We start from the raw sequence: 17,623 nt of genomic DNA on the forward strand, positions 1-17,623 counted from the left end.
TTTATTACTCAGAAGCCTAGGAACAAGTATCTATGGTTACTTGAGCCTTTTTGTATCTCGGGTTAAGTTTCTGAAAGGTTGTCTTGCTTACACAAGAGCTGTTTGTGCATCTGCTAACAGTAATCCAATATTCTTAAACACTAAAACCATTTTTCAGAGAGAACCCAATGCAAGGGTTATACAACTCATCTCGCTAGACCTGACAAAATGAGAGATCTGTTTCTGCCACAAACTGCACATTACCCAAATGAGACCGCACAAAACTACCCCAGTCTGTGTTACTGAATTATCACAGGGCATGAAACAACAGACAAAAGTACCAAAACATCTGAAAAGTACTAACACATTTATTACAAAAAAGCGGTTTATTTTTTTGTAATAAGAACATTTTCAATCTGTTTATTGATCCCACAATTAAAAAAAGGTAAATGCAGGAAGTAAGGCTCAGAAAGGAAAGCTGCAACAGGCTTTATGCATCTTGGCACTTGGGATGGACAACACACGAATGCTTCAAATAATTCAAGGGATAAACCAAAGGTAACCTAAGTATACCTTACACAAACTACTAAGGTAGTTACCGCAACTCTGGTCTTCAACTTTTCTTCAACTTTTCTTCAGAATAATCTTTGGTGCTACACAGACGTTTAGAGGCTGGTATTGCTGGAAGGTTAGAAAAAGCAAGTTATTTAAGGTACAGTAAACAGATTGAACTAAACCACAAGCCATGTAACACTTAAGGGATTTAACAGGAAAAGATGAGAGTTAAAATCAGGATTAACAGTCACAAATGAAAACTGTTAGAACAATAATTGGAGGTCTTTACTAAATGCTGAAAAGGACTTTTAAAAAACCTATACTGAGCTACATTTTGACCTAAATGTGCTACCCAGCAACAGCGTAAAAATATGTTTCATGGCATTAAAGCTTTATCAAAACCTCCCTTCCCCCAGTTCAGGTAACTGCAGACTGGAATTCTCCCCCCTCTCCCCCCTTGTCATGTAGTGCAAAGCCCAAGATCACTGAAACCAACCTGCTTCTACAAGTACTTCAGGAAACAGATGATCAATTATATTTAAAAAAAAAAAAAAAAAATCAACTTCAACATTAAAGATCTGTAAGGATACCTATTTCTCCATTAAATTGTACAGAACCTGATTCTGCTGCTGTAGTGACACCAGACCTAAACTGCGTCTGTGCAAGCGTAAGGGCGAAGGTCAGAGCTGGGACCAGGCCCTTGGAAGTACGCCAGCCTACCTCGGGTGAAAATGACGCTCCAGTTTTCAAGTATTTATCTAACAGAAATGTGTGCTGGGCCTTGACGCCCCATCCTCCCCCGGCACGCGATCTAAAGCATAAGGGTCTGGTTTATGGCCTGCAGGATGATCCTCTCCAGTCCCCCGTTTTTCCCGCGGAGGCTCACGCTGGGATCAGAGGAGCGGGCAGGGCGCAGGAAGCCCGGCAGCTGCTGCGCACGTGCAGGCGCTCGCTCCCGCTCGTCCGCAGCGCAGCACCGCTGCCACGTCGCGCTGGCAGCGCCGGGCCGGCCCGGGGCAGCGAAAGGTGCAGCCCGAAATCTGAGTGGCGCGCAGGAGGCGCGTTCCTTACCTCCGTCCGGGCAGGGCCTCTTGTACAGCACGTCTGCTGGAACCTGGAAACTAATGCACAGCATCTCCTTGTTCGGCGCAACGTTTCTAACCAGGTACGTGGAGCAGCGGCCAGCCAAGGAGGTTCCCAGTGAAGCTTCAGCTCGTTCCTGAACATCTTTGGCGGGGTCGTCGTGTTTGGAGAAACTGTAGCAGTGCACCGTGGGGAGGCCGGCAGTGCTGCCTGGCTCTCCGGCTAAGAGATGCCTGAAAACGTCTAGAAATTCAATAGCCAAAGCTGGTAAATTCATGACAATATGAAAAGAGGGTTTCTGTTCTTCTTTCAGAAGTGGGAGCTCTTTACTTAGTTCTTCTCTTACTGGCCCCAGGAGGAAATCCCTGCCATCCATGTTGAACGCTTTTATTTTGGTGTCTACTTTGTTTAGTTTGCAGTTGTGCAGGAGCCAGCTGTAGGAGTCAGGGTTGAGATCGTTCGCAAATACGCGGCACTTTTTCTTTGCTGCTGGAATAGCAAAAGGTCCAATCCCAGCAAAGACATCGAAAAGGACATCACTGGGCTTTAGAAGCTCAACGATACGGCCATGTTCTGTGGAAAGACGTGGGTTCCAGTAGACTTTAGAAAAGTCCAATTCATATGCAATATTGTTTTCTTTGACCTGAAAGTCCAAGACATTTTCTTAAGCCTCTGCGCTCAAATTCCAGGGATGTTTAAGCATTATCAGTAATTAAGACAGCTAAAAAACAAGGTGCTCTGTCAAAAGGTAATGCATACACTGACATTTGTCCCATTAGTAATACACATGAATCTTGTATAAACAGATCTACTCATCAGAAATAGCCATAAGGAATGTTCCAACTGTCAATCCAGATGGCTGGCTTATGCATGTCTCAATCTCCAGGTGGAAATAACGCAGCAACTTAAAATGACCATAAAAAAAAGTAATCTGAGGCTTTTCAAGAGCTCTGTGGCTGGCTGACAACTGCTTTATTGAAAGCAGACCTTGGGAAGATGCCTCAAGCCCCTCTTAGCAGAGTCCACATAGTAAATAAGTGTCTGAGAATGATACAGCACACGAATGGCAACAGTCAGCCAAATTCAGAGCCACTGGGAGCCAATTCTGCAGTTTGAAAAAAAATACTGTATTTTCTCTCTGAAGGTGACAGAGTCTGGAAACTGATCCAAACCTAAACCTTGGGATGACCACTATCTTAAGAACAGACCTAAAAAGAAACAGTATTTATTCAGACAAGAATGGGATGCAAGGTAATACTTTGCACCTTGAATTGTGGGACTCTGAAGTAAAGCAACTTTGGATCCAAATCACTGCATCATTTGCTTTGCCAGCAAGAAACACAGTGAAGCGTATCCGCGCTGCTCAGTGTGCAGCTCAGCGGTATGCTAGATGTATGCTCAATGAGCTAATGCCATCTGCATAATACTTGATTGTCACTTCTGCCTTCACAATTCAAATGCCTTCTCTGTGCATGTACAGGATGTTATACCAAGCTATTCAACTTTTTTATTTGGTAATCTGAAGTTTTCTCTTCTAAAAGTATAAAACTGCTAACAGCTAGGAAAAATATTTTTTGGTCAAATCAGTGGCCAAGTTTCCAGCTGAAGACAAGAAACCCTATATGAATAATACTTGGCAGTTGCATAGTGCTTTATACCTGAAAAATGTCAAAACAGAGGAGAGATGAGGTTTGTCTTGCTGCTGACAAAAAAGGAAAAAGGCATAAGCAAAATCTTCCCTAAGTTGCAAAGCCAGTGAGATTTTAAGACCCAGTCTTATGTTCTATACCAGCCACTGTACAAGGCTTGGTGAAATTAAGAACCAGCATTTTCTTAGATCAAATCCACTAAATATTCTGGCTTTAGAGTGAGGACAACCCCCCCCCCAAGTTTGTAATTAGTATCTCTCTAAGAAACCTTTACTTCATCTGCTTTTACGTATCATTAAAATCTAGGCTGTGAACTTGAAAGAATACTTGTGTTCATGATCCCTTTGGATGTCAGTTTGCTCTTGGCAGACCAGGACAAATGAACGTAGAAATAACTGCCAACTCTCACACTCTAAAAGGAGGGTCAGGAAAGGGCACTGTGCAAAGCAGTGGTCTTAACAGCATCGCTTCAGCACATCTCTCCAGTAGATGCCTTTGGGTTTTAGCATATTAAATTTAAAATAACAGGAGAAAAAAACCCTGTACCTTGGTTACTAGGTTGCTCTCTCCGGCGAGCACTTCCATTTGAAAATTCCTGTATGTGCTGTCAATAATATTGGTTTTATTCACTGCACAGGTGATTCCTGGATTCTTGTCAATTATAACCTGGCCTGAAAGAGAGGGCGAAAGATATTCCGGTTAAGGAACTACAACTTTTTAATGTTCTACAAGAGATACAAACACTGCTGTTTACAGTTAAAGTAACAAAAGTAAGATTGTAGAACAACCTTCCTCTAATGATTCAGGGTTGCAGATGTGACATCTTCCTAAGGCACATACTTTACCCTGACCCAATGCTCAGTGAGGTGAGACCACAGTTACTGTGAGAGATCTGGGCTTGTGTGCACAGCTACAGCATCAACACACAGCTGTTTAAAGTCAAAATATAGAGCAATGAAAAGCGCTCAAAAGTCTTCCTTGCACAAGTAATAATTTACCAGTAGAATAATTGCTTAAAAATCTTTTTAGTGATATAAAAAATATATTAATTACTTTTTTGAGTTGTTTTACCTACCAATCAAATGTCTGTATGGTAGCTGATGATCTCTAAGATTCATATGAGCTATGTGACCAACACGGCTAAATCCAGAGGTGACTTCCTGACCTTCAGGCAGGACTGCTCGGAGGATCTCCTCTGACTTGAAATTCTCATAGGTCAGCTCCAAGTTATACTTGGACACCTCAGGACGAACACTAAGCTGTTTCAATACTTCTTGCTCCGATTCTCCCAATGAGAATTCCGGTATTTTATGAGGATCCAGAATAACAAGTCTACTGTCCTCATCTTCTGGATCCTCAACCACTCGCTTTAGACCAGGACGCTGCAGTACCACGTGTTTGAGGGACTTCAGCAAAGTATTTATAATTTCTTTCTTGACTCTAAGAACAGGAACAACAACTGTCCTTTTAAACACTTCTCTGTTGAGTTGTGTCATCCCACGCACTTCAGGATGCGGCAAATACAGTTCTAGATTAGCTTTATCCTCCACAGTTTCAGGCATTGTAAAAAAGCTGTTTTTTTTAACTGCTACAAACAGCCCAGGTGTTCTGCCAGAATATTGCACCAATAGCATCCAAACTGCTGGAAATGATGTATTTGATGCAGCTGTCCTAAAACGGTTAGTTTTCAGTAGTCTGGCAGAGTATCCAAATCTCCATAAAGTCCTAGAAGAGAAATTATTCATTTTATAGACATTATGCAATCATTCCATTAAAAAGGTTGCAAATCACATGGATTTGATGTTCTCTTAAGCTAGAATTTCCATCTGTACCAAACAATCCACAATAGTTTAGTAAAGCTCTCTATTATGAATTATTTAGGACAAATTTCTGTCCTTTTGCAAATGTATTTTCAGACTTTAACTTTAGGCAGTGAGATAATCCCCTCCTGCCAAAAATCAATGACCTCTCTTTGTTCTAATAAATGTGATATTAAACGCAGTAAGCCAAATGGAAAACTTTCTACTGTCCTGATGCTCCTGTGGGATCCCTTCTGTCTCTGATAAAATTCATTAGTGAGCAGTAGTTGCTAGAAAACAGTTATTAGCAGTTGTGGTCATAATCACTCTTCAGCAATTTCTGCCTTCTGTACCCCAGTGGTAAGGGGTTACACGCTCCATGGCGTCTGCTTCACGAGCTACATGCCAGAAAGACCATGAGTTAAATGCAGAATTCCCCTAAAGATACAGGGAAGCATTAGTAATGCCTATTCAAGTGACTGAACCCCTCTCCATAGTTCATTCACAGGATGGGGACTTGAAAAGCAGCTTTACGCTTCTTGAAATAGTTGCCTCCACTAGAGTCAGTCGAAAGGGGCCCAGCTTTTCTGACTCTGCATCAGGTGCTCCTAGGCAGGAACCAATGATTTAGGCAGTGTGTGAGGCTGACATTTCTCCCGACTTCTTGGGAAGTTTGTTTTAAGGTTGGGGGTTGATAGGAGAGATGCAAACCAGCTCTGGAAGGAAACCATTTCTCATGCCTGCCTCTGACACCTACACACCACCGCACAGGGCTGCTGCCCTCCTGGTCTCCTTCAAAAAAGGAACTGTGCCTGACCCTTAGCAGGGCTGGCCCTGCTCCCATCCTCCCTCCCACCCAGATCCCAGCTCCTCGCTGGGACTCCCTACATCTCCAAGCCAGCTCATTTCCCTAAACCAAGTTTTTGGCAAAGCACACCTCCTTTCCCTGTTGACTCAAAAATAAACATTTACATTCTTCACATCTGCTACAGCGGAGAAAGACTTCATCCAGCGCCTGAGCATCCCAGTGTTTTTCTGAGGCATTCCCCTTCTCCCTGGCTGGAAGCTGCTGGCCTGGCGCGCGTGGGCTCCTCGCTGTGCAAGATAAAAGCCCCCCCGCTGGGTCTGGTTGGAGGTCCCTGCAGCCGAGCGGTCGCAAGAAGAACAACATCTTCCCAGCACTGCCTGTGGGGAGCTCCCCCGTCACCGAGGGCCCGCCGAGATCCCCGTTTGCCCCCCTCTTCCCTCAGAGGGAGGAGGTGAACCGGGGCCGGGCGGCCCGAGCTCCCCCAGGGGCGGGGAGGCGCCGGGCAGGCCTCATCCAGGGGAAAGGACCCTCGCCAGGGCCGGGGGCCGCTCTGTCGGGGGTCACCGCCCCTCCCCGAGGGGAGCCCCGCGGGCAGCCGCCGCCGCGGGGTCCGGGGAGGCCGCGGGTCCCCCCTCAGGTCGCAGGCCGCAGACGGGGGGGGGGGGGGGGAAGCGCCGCACCGTTGCCATGGTTACCGCCCCCCCTCCCCGCCCGCCGCCCTCACCTCATGCCGAGCCCCTCACGCGCGGCCCTCGCACGTCACCGCCGCCAGCGTGACGCCGCAACCGCCGCGCCGTTCCGTGTGGGCGCGCCGAGGGGGCGGGAGGGCGGGGGCTGGAGCGGAGGCCACGCCCCCTCACCGCCCGAGGCTCCGCCCCCCCCCTCCCGGCGGCGGCGCTGCCCTCAGAGCCGGGGCGGCGGGGCGCGGGCTGCCATGGCGGCGGCGCCGCGGGGGGCCGGGCGGCTCCTGGCCGAGCGGGGCTGGTACCTGTCCGCCCGCCAGCAGCGAGGGGAGGCGGACGAGGACGGGGAGTCCGCCCCGTTGCTGGCGGTGCCGCCGGGCAGCGTGCGTGTGAGGGGGGCGGTTGGGCGGCGGGGGAACGGAGCGGAGCGGAGCGCTCCTGAGGGGGCTGCGGCCGCGGGGGGCTGGCGGGGCGCGGCGCGGCGCGGCGGGCGCCGGCTCGGCTTTCCTGCGCCGAGCTGGGGCGGTCCCGGGGCGGGAGGCCGCGGGGACGGCTGCTCCCGGCCGCGCTGGCGTTCGGCAAGGGGCGCCCGGGAGGGCCGCGGCGGAGGGGGCTGTGCAGGGCGGGCCCGTGGGGGGTGACACCGGCTGAGGGCAGCGCCGGGCCCGGGAGCCGGAACGCCTGGTTCTGGCCGCGGCTGCTGAGCCCTTCGGCTCTGTGGTGACTGAACGCTGGGAAGTGCTGCCGGGGGCTCTGCCCCTCGCTCCTGCGGCGGGCGCGCAGGGATTGCCCGCTTTAAGCCTAGGTCTTGCCACGCTCTTCTTGCTCTTCAGTATTGCTCTACGCAGAGGTTGTACACGTCTTGAGATCCTTGTGGGACAGCATCACATTAGCGTGCATGCATGGGTGTTTGCATGGCCTTAGAATGAGAAAAGAGATTTTCTGATTTAGATTAGGGAAGGAAAAGTTGATTGTATTCTCTCCACCTCCCTTAGGTTTACTCAGATGAAAGGCCAAAACACGTCTCTCACTAACTGTACTTTGTTCTGCCCTTTTCACAGAATCCTCCAAATCATGGCTCTTCCTTTGGTTTCTCAGTATTTAATTTAATGAACGCGATCATGGGAAGTGGGATACTTGGCTTATCCTATGCTATGGCCAACACAGGGATCATGGGGTTTAGGTAAGCTTTCAGTTTTTACATATGCTTATTTTTAAACTCGGCTGGTAGTTTTAAATGGAACAGAACTTGATTACTAAGACTCCTGTGCAAGAACTGAGGAAGAAATAAACAGCTTGTGTGTTTCAGCATTGTTGAATAAGATATTCCCTCTTTGGTTTAGTCATTCACATCTGGCCTAACATAAGTACTACCCAGACGTTGCATTAAATTGCCACATGGTGGCAATTTCTTGGCCATTACTCCTAATAGATTGATGTTTACATTTCAAAGCTGCTATCTCCTTCAGTTCCAGAAACGGGCCTTCTGGAGTAGGATGGCTACATAGCTGAAAAATGTGAATGAGCTTGTGCTTTTGATTGCACTTCTGCTTGTTGCATGTACTAACTTATGGATAACAGGGCCAAAGTCACCAGAATTTTTGCTTTTAACATTTTGTAAGCATTAGATTCACTTCATTAGAAGATACGTATTTGTCTGTGTATATGTATAAACACAACCTCCTACGCTTCTGTCCTCTTTGTAATTTATGTATCAGGCCTTTACTCTGTATAATATGTGATAAGCTTTGGTGAACAAAATAAGCAGTGGAACTTAGCATGTATTGGGAATGTCAGAGACCGTATGAACCACAGTCAGCAGATATAAGCCATAAAATGAGGAAATCTGATCTTGTGGTAGCTTACTTCTTGCAGCAGTAGCGTTCTTAAAGATAGAAAGTGCATTGTACTGCAAAAGTGTTGTAATTGTGTGTATTTTGTGTTTTTTAGTCTCTTGCTGCTGATTGTTGCTAGCCTTGCTTCTTACTCGGTATTTCTTCTGCTCAGTATGTGCACTCAGACTGGTAAGTGAAAAGGATTTCTGTAACAGTGATCTCTGAAATACTTCTTCACCTATATCACAAAGATATGACCCAGTATAATTATTATAAATAACAGCATGTTAACAGGTAGTCGTGTCTGATTCACTGATGTTGAAATATTTAACATTTGTAACGATTACTATTTGCCATTTAAAAGTACAATTTTGAAACTTGTAATGAAAAGTCAATGCTAAATTGACTGGTTTCTAGATCTTCAGTTTTAATTTTTTCAAAATGCCTCTTTCCTCTTTCCAAAAAGATAGTTCCTGTATTTCTGTAGCAAAGTTATTTTAGCGCTGGCTGAACTGTGTTACTTCAGTGTGTACTGTTGCTTTCAGTAAAAGCTTAAGAGCAATAAAATATCAGACTTTCATTCTTCTACTTGTAATATATATTTTGCTTATGTTTTGAAATGGATACCTTTTAGGTTTTATAATCATACTGGATTATTATTATCCTCATAGCACTTTAGACGCCATGGTTTTTACAGCATTTTTGGTACTGAATGAGAAGTCACTTTGCAGTCCCTTAGAAATTATACTGCTTTGAGAATGTTCAAGCAGTAGATTCTAATATCTGCTGTTAAATCTGCTAATGTTTTTATTCTTGCTATTTTTAATTGTTATTGAAACAACTGACTTATTCCTTGAGTTCTTGTACACAGAGTTCATGTTATAGCAGGAGGGCTCCATCCCTTTCAGTCACCTGGTTATTGTTTCCCTCTCATCTGTTTTCCTCTCTTTTCAAAGGTGGTGGGAGAAAGCTTCCGTTTCTTTCCTTACTGGCTTTGTTTTCTATAGCTAGCTTTGGTCTCTCAGATGATTGCTTCCTGATTCTTCTTAAATCTGCTGCTCCTGTCTTCACCTGTTGACTGATCTTCATACATTCTTAAAAAAAATTCTTCAGAGGTAGGGTTACTTTTATGGTTGATACTGTTGGCTGCTTGATGATTTGGGGCAAAGTCCTTTGGTAATTTTTTTATCCTCTTGGAGTTCTGCATATTAGAAAAGAATTGGAACCTGAAGTAAGTGGCTAGAAAGACACATAAGAAACAAAAAAGGGGAAACTTGAGGTAATTCTTGATGATCTCTGTTTACCTCGTATTTGAGGCTGAGGAGTTCTGTATTATGTAAGCACTAAGTGGTATTATGTTGTTATCTCGTAAAATAATAATAGAAGAGATCCTTGCAGAATAACTACTGGTGAGAAAAAAAAACTAAGGATTTAAGCTTTTTGAAGTAAAAAAAAATTTCTATGTTAAAACTTGGAGACCTAGTATACAACAATGGTTTAACTCCTCAGTTACTGTCCAAAGGCACCACCTCAAGAAAGCATTTTTTAAATACAACTAAAATCAGGGAATACCACTGAAATGACAGGATGAAGCATTTCTCTTGTCTGAAACTAGCACTTTAGGTGATAACTAATTATTTACTGTAGTGTTGACAGATAATACTAGCACCAGAACTATGTCTAGATAAATTTGCTGGATTTATGGCCTTCTGTGTTTTGATTTTTTTTAAATTTTTTTTTTTAAATACAATTTCTCAGACTATATGTAGTATATTTCCTGTAAACTACTGAAATAATTAAATGTTACATAGCATTCTGAGTTTTTTTCACTTGGAACATTGTCTTTAAAAAGTGAGAAATATGATCTTTTGTGCCTTGACAAAGTAAAATCTGTGTACACGTTTGCTACCGAAGTAGATAATTGAACGTTTTTCTTTATAAAACTTACATGCATTTGTGAACAATGTTATAGTATTAAGTTTAAATTAAAAATGAGCTAGAAAAATTTAAAGGGTGAAGAAGAAAAACCTTTGAAAGCGTTTGTAAACTATTTGGGTATTCAAATCATAAAAGTAATCCTAGGAAGGAGCTGACCTATAAAATGCCTCCTAAAAAGAAAGCTCTAATATTCCATTTTAAAGAAAAACCAGAATTTATTAAGCACAGGCATTTTAATTGTAGTTTAAAAATAAAGGAGTGTCATCAATTTTTAATTTATATTGGTCTGGACTCTGTCAAACTCCAATGATTTGCATAGACCAAAAGGCTTATAAAAAAAAAAAAAAATACTCCCAAGTGTCAGGTGTTAGATCTGGATTAGTTTAGGCAGTGTTTTCTCACAATGTTAATTCAGTGTGACCTGCATTGTTTTGGGGTTTGGGCTGACAAAGGCTAAGCTTACTCTGTAAAGCAGAGGAATTGGGAACGTGAGTGGGATGTACTTTGAAATTTTGTGGCCTTTTTTCTTTTCATTTTATGAGTTAGTCATGAGTATTGCTCATACTAAACTTGCTAATTTCACTTTACATTTAAATGGATAGTTTCCATTTAGTGTTAATAACGTAATAGAAATCAAGCCAATCAGGCAGAATTTTTTTATCTTTATACCAATTTTGCTTAATATTTTGCTCCATATATTCTTGAAATTACAAAAGTATTGTGTTTAAGTATTAGGGCTTCCCAGTGTTCACAGGACTAAATTGAGTAGAGAAACAGTTATTACAGAGAATATTCTAATGTTTTACATGGCTCTTTTGGAATTGTGTGGAAAATCTTCTTCTCAGTGTTGGTAACTCCTCGTGTGTGTGGTGTGTGTATTTGTTCCCACGTGGTAAAAACAACTCTCTCCTGAATATGCTTAACATTTTACTGATTTATTTGATGCCATTGGAGATGACCTTCTGAAATGCTCTTTTTATTTCTTGGGATCAAAAAGATTTTATATATAGAAATCTAAGAAAAATACAGGTTAAAATCTGTTAAGACATACTTCATGTTTAATTATATCTCTATATAACTTTTATCAGTGTAATGAAGATTAGCCCAGGTTTATGCTGAGACCTGACTCTGGCTCATTTAATTTTGTCATTTCATTTATTTTGTCATGGCATACTGATGTCAGTAGTAGAGCAGAATATGAAACATTGCTCTTGAGAAAATTACATGAGAAAATGAATTTATTTCCACCACCCCACCCCTCCCCTGCCCCAGAGCATTGATCTGGTTGTGTGCAGAACTTTGTGAAATAAAAGCGCCTAAGCTTGGGCAGTCGGCGGTCTGAGGCCCGAGTCCTGTCACCGGACCCCCGTGCCCTGCCTGTGTCTCCTATGCCTTGTTCCATTTATTTCATCTGAACTTCACTCAGGTGTGAAGGTCTGCTCCTAGCAGCTCAAATTGCAGGGCTGGGCCCTAAATTAAGATGCGGCAGGAGTAGAAGCAGCAGTGTACCCAGTGGAACCAAGGAAGAGAAAGCAAGTATTGTGACGATACAATTATGTGGCTTTGAGATTAATTTTTACCCTTTGAGGCATTTACAACTGCAGACTGTTTTATTCTGTAGCGAGAAAGTGAGTGGTATTTCTCAGACAACTTTCATCTTTTTGATATCGCTTGAGTTTCTAATAACAAAATACAGAGCAACAATGAAAGACTTTAATATGACTTCCTTCTTTCTGAGAAGGGATTGGTTTGAGTTACCAGCAATATTAGAAGTGAGCTTCAGCTAAAACTCAACAAAAGCATACAGGAAACCACAGGCTATTTTAATGTGATTATGTAAGTCAGGTGCAGGTAAGGGCAGGATTTTTGTTTTGTTTTTGGTTTTGCTTTGGTGTGTTTTCTTTTGTTGTTTTATTGATAGTTTTCAACCGGGGAAGGTGTTTACCTTCAGCTCTCTTGAAAATAAATAGTGCTGAGTTTTTAAAAGCTGGCAAGATGGTGATTGGTGTTTATATACATACAAATGGATCCTCTGTTGTTGTCTTCATTTAAAAAAAACTGTACGCTTTTAACCAATAAAATATGGGACTATCTTATATCTAATTGGTGAGGCTAATTTCAGAATTTTTCACCTGTAGTATCACTTGCAAAAATCTTTGGGAGAAAGCAATTTGCCATGAGTGTATTATTACTATTTTTAAAATGTTACTTCTTTTAATATTAAATTGAGTTTCTGGAGAGTCTCAATAGTTGAGCATATAGCTGTATTTTGTAGCAACAGTATAGATGTATATAAAAAAATACTATAAAATTCTGCCCTGAATTATGTTCATTTAAAAGGAAAAAAGGCAAAGCTAGAGCTTTCAAGTCATTTTGAAGTCAGAAATATTTTAGCTTTTTTTTTTCCGTACTAACAGCTGTCACTTCTTACGAAGACCTTGGCCTGTTCGCATTTGGATCAACTGGAAAGGTGAGTATTTATTTTTACCTGTGTGTTTTTCTTCTTAGTTTCATGCTTCCGATACACAACTCTTCTTTGCATAGTAAAGGGATATAAATGAAACAAGTAGTATAATTACTGACATTCTAGTATACTGAAAAATCCATTACATTCTGAAGCTTTTCACTGCGTTTCCGTTAATGTGTGTGTGGTCTGTGGAAGCCCAAACTTTAGGTAACTGTAAAATAGACATTCCTTCAATACAAGGTTTTGTGCTACTTTCTTGTCAGTGTGTTCATCTTTTATTTGTATGTACAAGTCCATGCTCACTGGCGTTGTTGGCAAGTTGGCTCAGCCATCCATTTCAGGTTTGTTACAGTCCCCTTGTACCTCTACTGTAAACTTTTAAGAGACAGGTAAGTGATTTACTGTTGGTGTTCTAGCATTTAATAGAGGTAAGTGTTTGAGATAAGTGTTAAAGATAAGTGTTTGCCTTTAGTGTACTTTCCACAATAGGAACAAATAAGAGTACATTTAATGCATGTTAATTTTTTTCTTTTATTTAATAAACTGTTCAGATGAATGTTTCTTACTTGTTGTTTTCGCTCATGATTAAAAACAAAACAAACAAACAAAAAAACCCAACCAAAACCACTGGCAAACTAACCATTTCTGGTATAAGCATAATCATGTAAGTCATGCCTTTAGTAGTGTACACAGAATCTGTCTTTCCTAATAGATAAAGTTGTCCAGTAATACTGGATGCACAGGAGATACTACTTGTGAATATTGCACATTTAATGTTGTGATTTCTATGCTCTGTGTTACACAACACAAAAAGCAGATATTACCACACAGAAGTGTGATTTTAATGTTTTACTGAAACAATGTAAATTTTTTAAAAATGCCTTCTGCTAACAGGCTGAAGTCTTAATTTCATCTGGTTTAATGTAACTGAAAATTAAATCTGAGCTATTAGATGTTTGTAAGACTTACATTAGCATTAATAAGTAGATACCAGTGTAGTCTGTGAGGATCGATATTTATTGATCAAAGTTAAGATGTGATCAACCTCAAGAGATAATAAACCTTGATATTAGCAGGGTACGAAATAAAATTATTTTTTACAGGACCTGTTTTGTACACATTAACCACAAACCATTAGATGCAGTCGTAGGAATGTAGAGCTTTAAGGAGATGGTAAAATGTGACTTCGTCTGCCTTTGCTCTGAAAGCAGGGCTAAACATACATACACCACTCTTGGCAGATGGTTGTCTAATCTGTTATTTGAAAGCTTAAATGAAGAAGAGTTCACAGCTTCACTAGTAGTCAACATCAGTATTTTTTTTTTATTCTACCTAATATACTTCATAATTTTCAGTTTAAATAATTTGTGCTAAAGATCATCTGGTCTTTTATTTTCAGTGTGTATGGAAAACACTGGAATATTTCTAGGTTGGGAAGCTGTTGCTTTGATAAAATAATTAACCAAAGTCCACCGGGCTTTTCTGATGAACTGATGTTTTCTGAAACACCTTTCTCGCTTGAAGTATCTTTGATATTTATATACCTTTCTTAAAAGTTGCCTGCAAACGGGACACCATAAGCTGGCTGAGAACTCAATTGTGACAAGAAATTTAATTATTACCTATATTTTAGGTAGAACATAGTTGGTACTGCATCTCAAAACAAGATTTGCTATTTCTGTGGGTGCTTCATGCTACTGATTGTGTTATCTCAAACTATTTTCTCTACTTTCAATCTAATAACTCGGTCATATATTTTAGATCTACTTCCTGAACATATTGCTTCTAACTGATCTTGCTGATTTTTAGACTTTGTTTACCACAACCACTCTGAATTCTAGTGCTGTTCCTGAATGCTTCTTGCTTCAGTCAGGCACAGGTGGCTTTTTCTTTTTTCTTTAGTACTTGCTCTTCCCTCACCTGAGTCACTTGCTGATGATACAGACAGACCACTGTAGGACTGTGCTTGAACTGGCATCTTAGGTTGACAGTAAACTACTGGTTAACTGCTTTTGAAGTAGAGCAGTTATTCAACCTTATGATGATTTCCTGACAAACATTTTTCTGAGATTTGTGGGAATGGAGATTTTCTGCTGTTGGAAGATTGCTGATTCTCCCTTTCCAAAGGCATGAAGTATTTGTTTCCATCTATGGCAAATTCCACGATACCATACTACTTCCCCCCTCCCCCCCCGGTGACTTTTGAACTGACTTTGAAGTTATTTAAAATTTGATACGATTTTTCTAGCTGATCAGTTGAAAAAATGGCAACTCTGCTTTCAGATTTTATTCAAAAGTACAAATCTGGTTTTCTTCTCATAATAGTGGCTTAATTTTTTCCAAGTTGACTTGATGGTAGCAATTGTGTAGGAAGGTCCTACTACATCAAGAAGAGCAGTGGGTAAAAAGCAAAACTGTACTAGATGATCATACTATTTTAGAACTGAACTGAAAAGAAAACACTGGGAAGACTTTACACACTTTTAGGCTTTCTTTAGTTAGAAGTTAATTCTTTGGATTCAGACAAATATTTTAATAGCCTGTGATCGTTTCCACTTCCGTATCAGTCCAGTATGAATAATCACAAATGCTAAAGAAAAGCCTATCTAGTTTACAAGTTTAAAAGAATAATGACATTTATGACAGTCAAAAATATTCGGGTTTTTGAAGTGAGGAAGTAGCTTGTACAAATCTCTTCTAATTGTCTTTTCCTAGGTGAACGATAGTTTTCATTAGTACTCACCGGACGTCAATGAGCATGCACTTATGTTTTCAGTGATTTAAAATCCTCTTTTGCAGAACAGGCTTCACTCTACACCTTACCTTCTTTTGTCATCTCACAATGAAAATGCAGTATTTTCAAGGATTTTCTGCTTTTTGTATTACTTTTCGATTGCGTTGGTTTCCATGTGTTAAACTTTTTAGTAAGGAGAAGATGCCCTTCCTTTCAGTGCTAGTTATCGCTTCTACATCTGGTCTGTTTAAGATAATACATATGTGTTTTATGCCTGCTATAGGCATACGATTTTAGTTATCCTTACCCTTCTAAAGAAATAAATTTTTTTTATAGGTCCTTGTTGCAACTACAATCATTATCCAGAATATTGGAGGTAAGAAGCTTCATATGCTCAATATTAGCTGAGTGGAGTATAAGCTCTACAGCCTACAAAGCTCCACAAACACCAAAGGCAGGAATTAAATGAAAGTGTTCTTAAGAGACTGATTAGAAGGACAGAAAACTTAAAGAAAAGGCTTACGTTATCATGCTAGTTATGGAGTAGATGGGGAGACTTACAGGGATTGGATTGTGTGCCTGATACTGCATCCCAGAGTGTGGAGCACATCCATTATAGCTGGCATGGCTAATTAGAAGGGACTGAGGAAGCATAATCTCCTCTCCCCTATTCTGTACATTTGCATCTGGTAGCTACATTTTATCTTACCATCTGTTTGGTTTTTGCTGTTGGAACTTAGGTGTTTTAGTGATTTGTGTAACAACTGAGTATTTACTTAGCCGTGAAGCTTCGTATGTTCTTTATTAATGGTAGTTTTTTGTTAGTTCAATACCTTGTTTGTCTTTTGGGGGGAGTGTGGGGGGTGCATTGTTTAGTTTGCTGATTCTCATCAGGTGGGCTGATAATCTATGTTGTCATATGCTGGACTGTCCAGTTATATTATTCTTATTTTGCCTTCTTTGATGCATGACACAGTAAAATAACATTAGCTGTCTTTGTATTAAAAAAATCGCCTAAGCATTTAAAGTCTTGCTCAGGTATGTTCACATACTTGACAGTGACTAACTAGTAGTGCCCTTCGAAATTAATTGTCTGAAAGTAGGCAGTGTTTAACAGAACAGTTTTAAATTTGGGGGGCCGTAAGTGTTTTAGATACTTTTTTTTAGATGAGGGAATTGTGTGAAAGCTGCCTCCTCTCTGCCCCCAACCCTCGAAGGTACACGTGTTCACATACGTGGACAGAAGGAACCAGCATTCCGGGGCTGCTGTTCTTTCCTTTAGGGTTACATGTTGAGTCCAGACAATTCAGTGATTGCTGGGTTTTGTCACTGTGTAGAGACCTAGAACTACACCAAGTAACTGCTTTTATGATAAAATTTAATCTTTTTATATTAAAAGCTCCAATAATAAAAACTGCCTGATTTGAATGGCTACAAAACCCCAAGCATTAATTTCAGGCAGGAGTGAACATATTAATTGCAAGATTAAGGATTACTTATTCATACAGGTTTTAGAGGATGTTCTGTAGCAACGAACAAATCTCTTCGTTTCCTTTCCCATTTGAGTGGACCTCTAAATAAATGGTGCTAGAGAAGGAGGGGTACACAGTACAGGTCCTGGAGACTCTGGGATCATATACAAGACTCTGTGGTCAAAGAAAATATGACTCTCTTTTCTTCTTCACAGCAGTTCATAACCTTCTTGGTGTCATTTCTAATAAAATTCAGCTCAGTAACTCTAAAGCACATGCTGGATATTATCAAACTACTTATTCTCTCTTCTGCAGTGGCCTTCTCTGCCAACAAGTTGGGCCTGGTTTGCCAACCAGTGGTTTTCTGTTTAACTAGTCAAAAAGTAGATTTTTGCAAGTTGAAACTCTTCTTTCAAATATTTTAGTGACCTCATTTTGATGGAAGCTTTCAAAACTTTGTTTTGGTTCTTTTGGTTCCAAGGGCAATATATTTCACTGCGAGAGTTCGTGCATCCAGTACATTGGCTTGCAAAGATTACTTAGTTTGAAATGCACTGAAAAGAGAAAACTGACTTTCCTTCACCCAATCAGTTAGCGTTAGTAGTGCCTAAACATGCCCCA

The 17,623-nt window shown here is 41.2% G+C and overlaps 2 protein-coding genes across 6 annotated transcripts in view; one reads left to right on the forward strand and one right to left on the reverse strand.

Annotated features, from left to right (window-relative positions):
- Window positions 1-329: 329 nt before the first annotated feature.
- On the reverse strand, window positions 330-6,697 carry TRMT5 (tRNA methyltransferase 5). 3 transcript variants are annotated; one of them, XM_042799031.1, is made up of 6 exons: window positions 6,598-6,697; window positions 6,038-6,160; window positions 4,342-4,991; window positions 3,813-3,937; window positions 1,606-2,260; window positions 330-660 (listed from the first exon to the last, which is right to left on the reverse strand). In XM_042799031.1, coding segments are annotated over exons 2-6 (1,500 nt in total). In that variant the 5' UTR covers window positions 6,040-6,160; window positions 6,598-6,697; the 3' UTR covers window positions 330-592. The 3 variants fall into 3 exon arrangements, with proteins under 3 accessions (XP_042654965.1, XP_032852288.2, XP_032852290.2); XM_032996397.2 differs by lacking the exon at window positions 6,038-6,160 and having other exon boundaries at window positions 6,598-6,689; XM_032996399.2 differs by lacking the exon at window positions 6,598-6,697 and having other exon boundaries at window positions 6,038-6,579.
- Window positions 6,698-6,803: 106 nt separating this feature from the next.
- The window catches only part of SLC38A6 (solute carrier family 38 member 6), a 45,004-nt gene continuing 34,184 nt past the window's right edge, over window positions 6,804-17,623 (forward strand). Inside the window, exons 1-5 of one of the 3 annotated variants that reach the window (XM_032996363.2) lie at window positions 6,804-6,945; window positions 7,618-7,739; window positions 8,507-8,580; window positions 12,747-12,799; window positions 15,867-15,906. In XM_032996363.2, the coding sequence (XP_032852254.2) occupies window positions 6,808-6,945; window positions 7,618-7,739; window positions 8,507-8,580; window positions 12,747-12,799; window positions 15,867-15,906 (427 nt within the window). In that variant the 5' untranslated portion in view covers window positions 6,804-6,807. Of the gene's footprint in view, window positions 6,946-7,311; window positions 7,362-7,617; window positions 7,740-8,506; window positions 8,581-12,746; window positions 12,800-15,866; window positions 15,907-17,623 lie in introns of those variants that run through there. The other 2 variants (XM_032996361.2, XM_032996362.2) reach the window with 2 other exon arrangements.

The sequence above is a fragment of the Tyto alba genome, unplaced genomic scaffold (genome assembly GCF_018691265.1).
Source record: "Tyto alba isolate M040663 unplaced genomic scaffold, T.alba_DEE_v4.0 Super-Scaffold_29, whole genome shotgun sequence".
Classification (NCBI taxonomy): domain Eukaryota; kingdom Metazoa; phylum Chordata; class Aves; order Strigiformes; family Tytonidae; genus Tyto; species Tyto alba.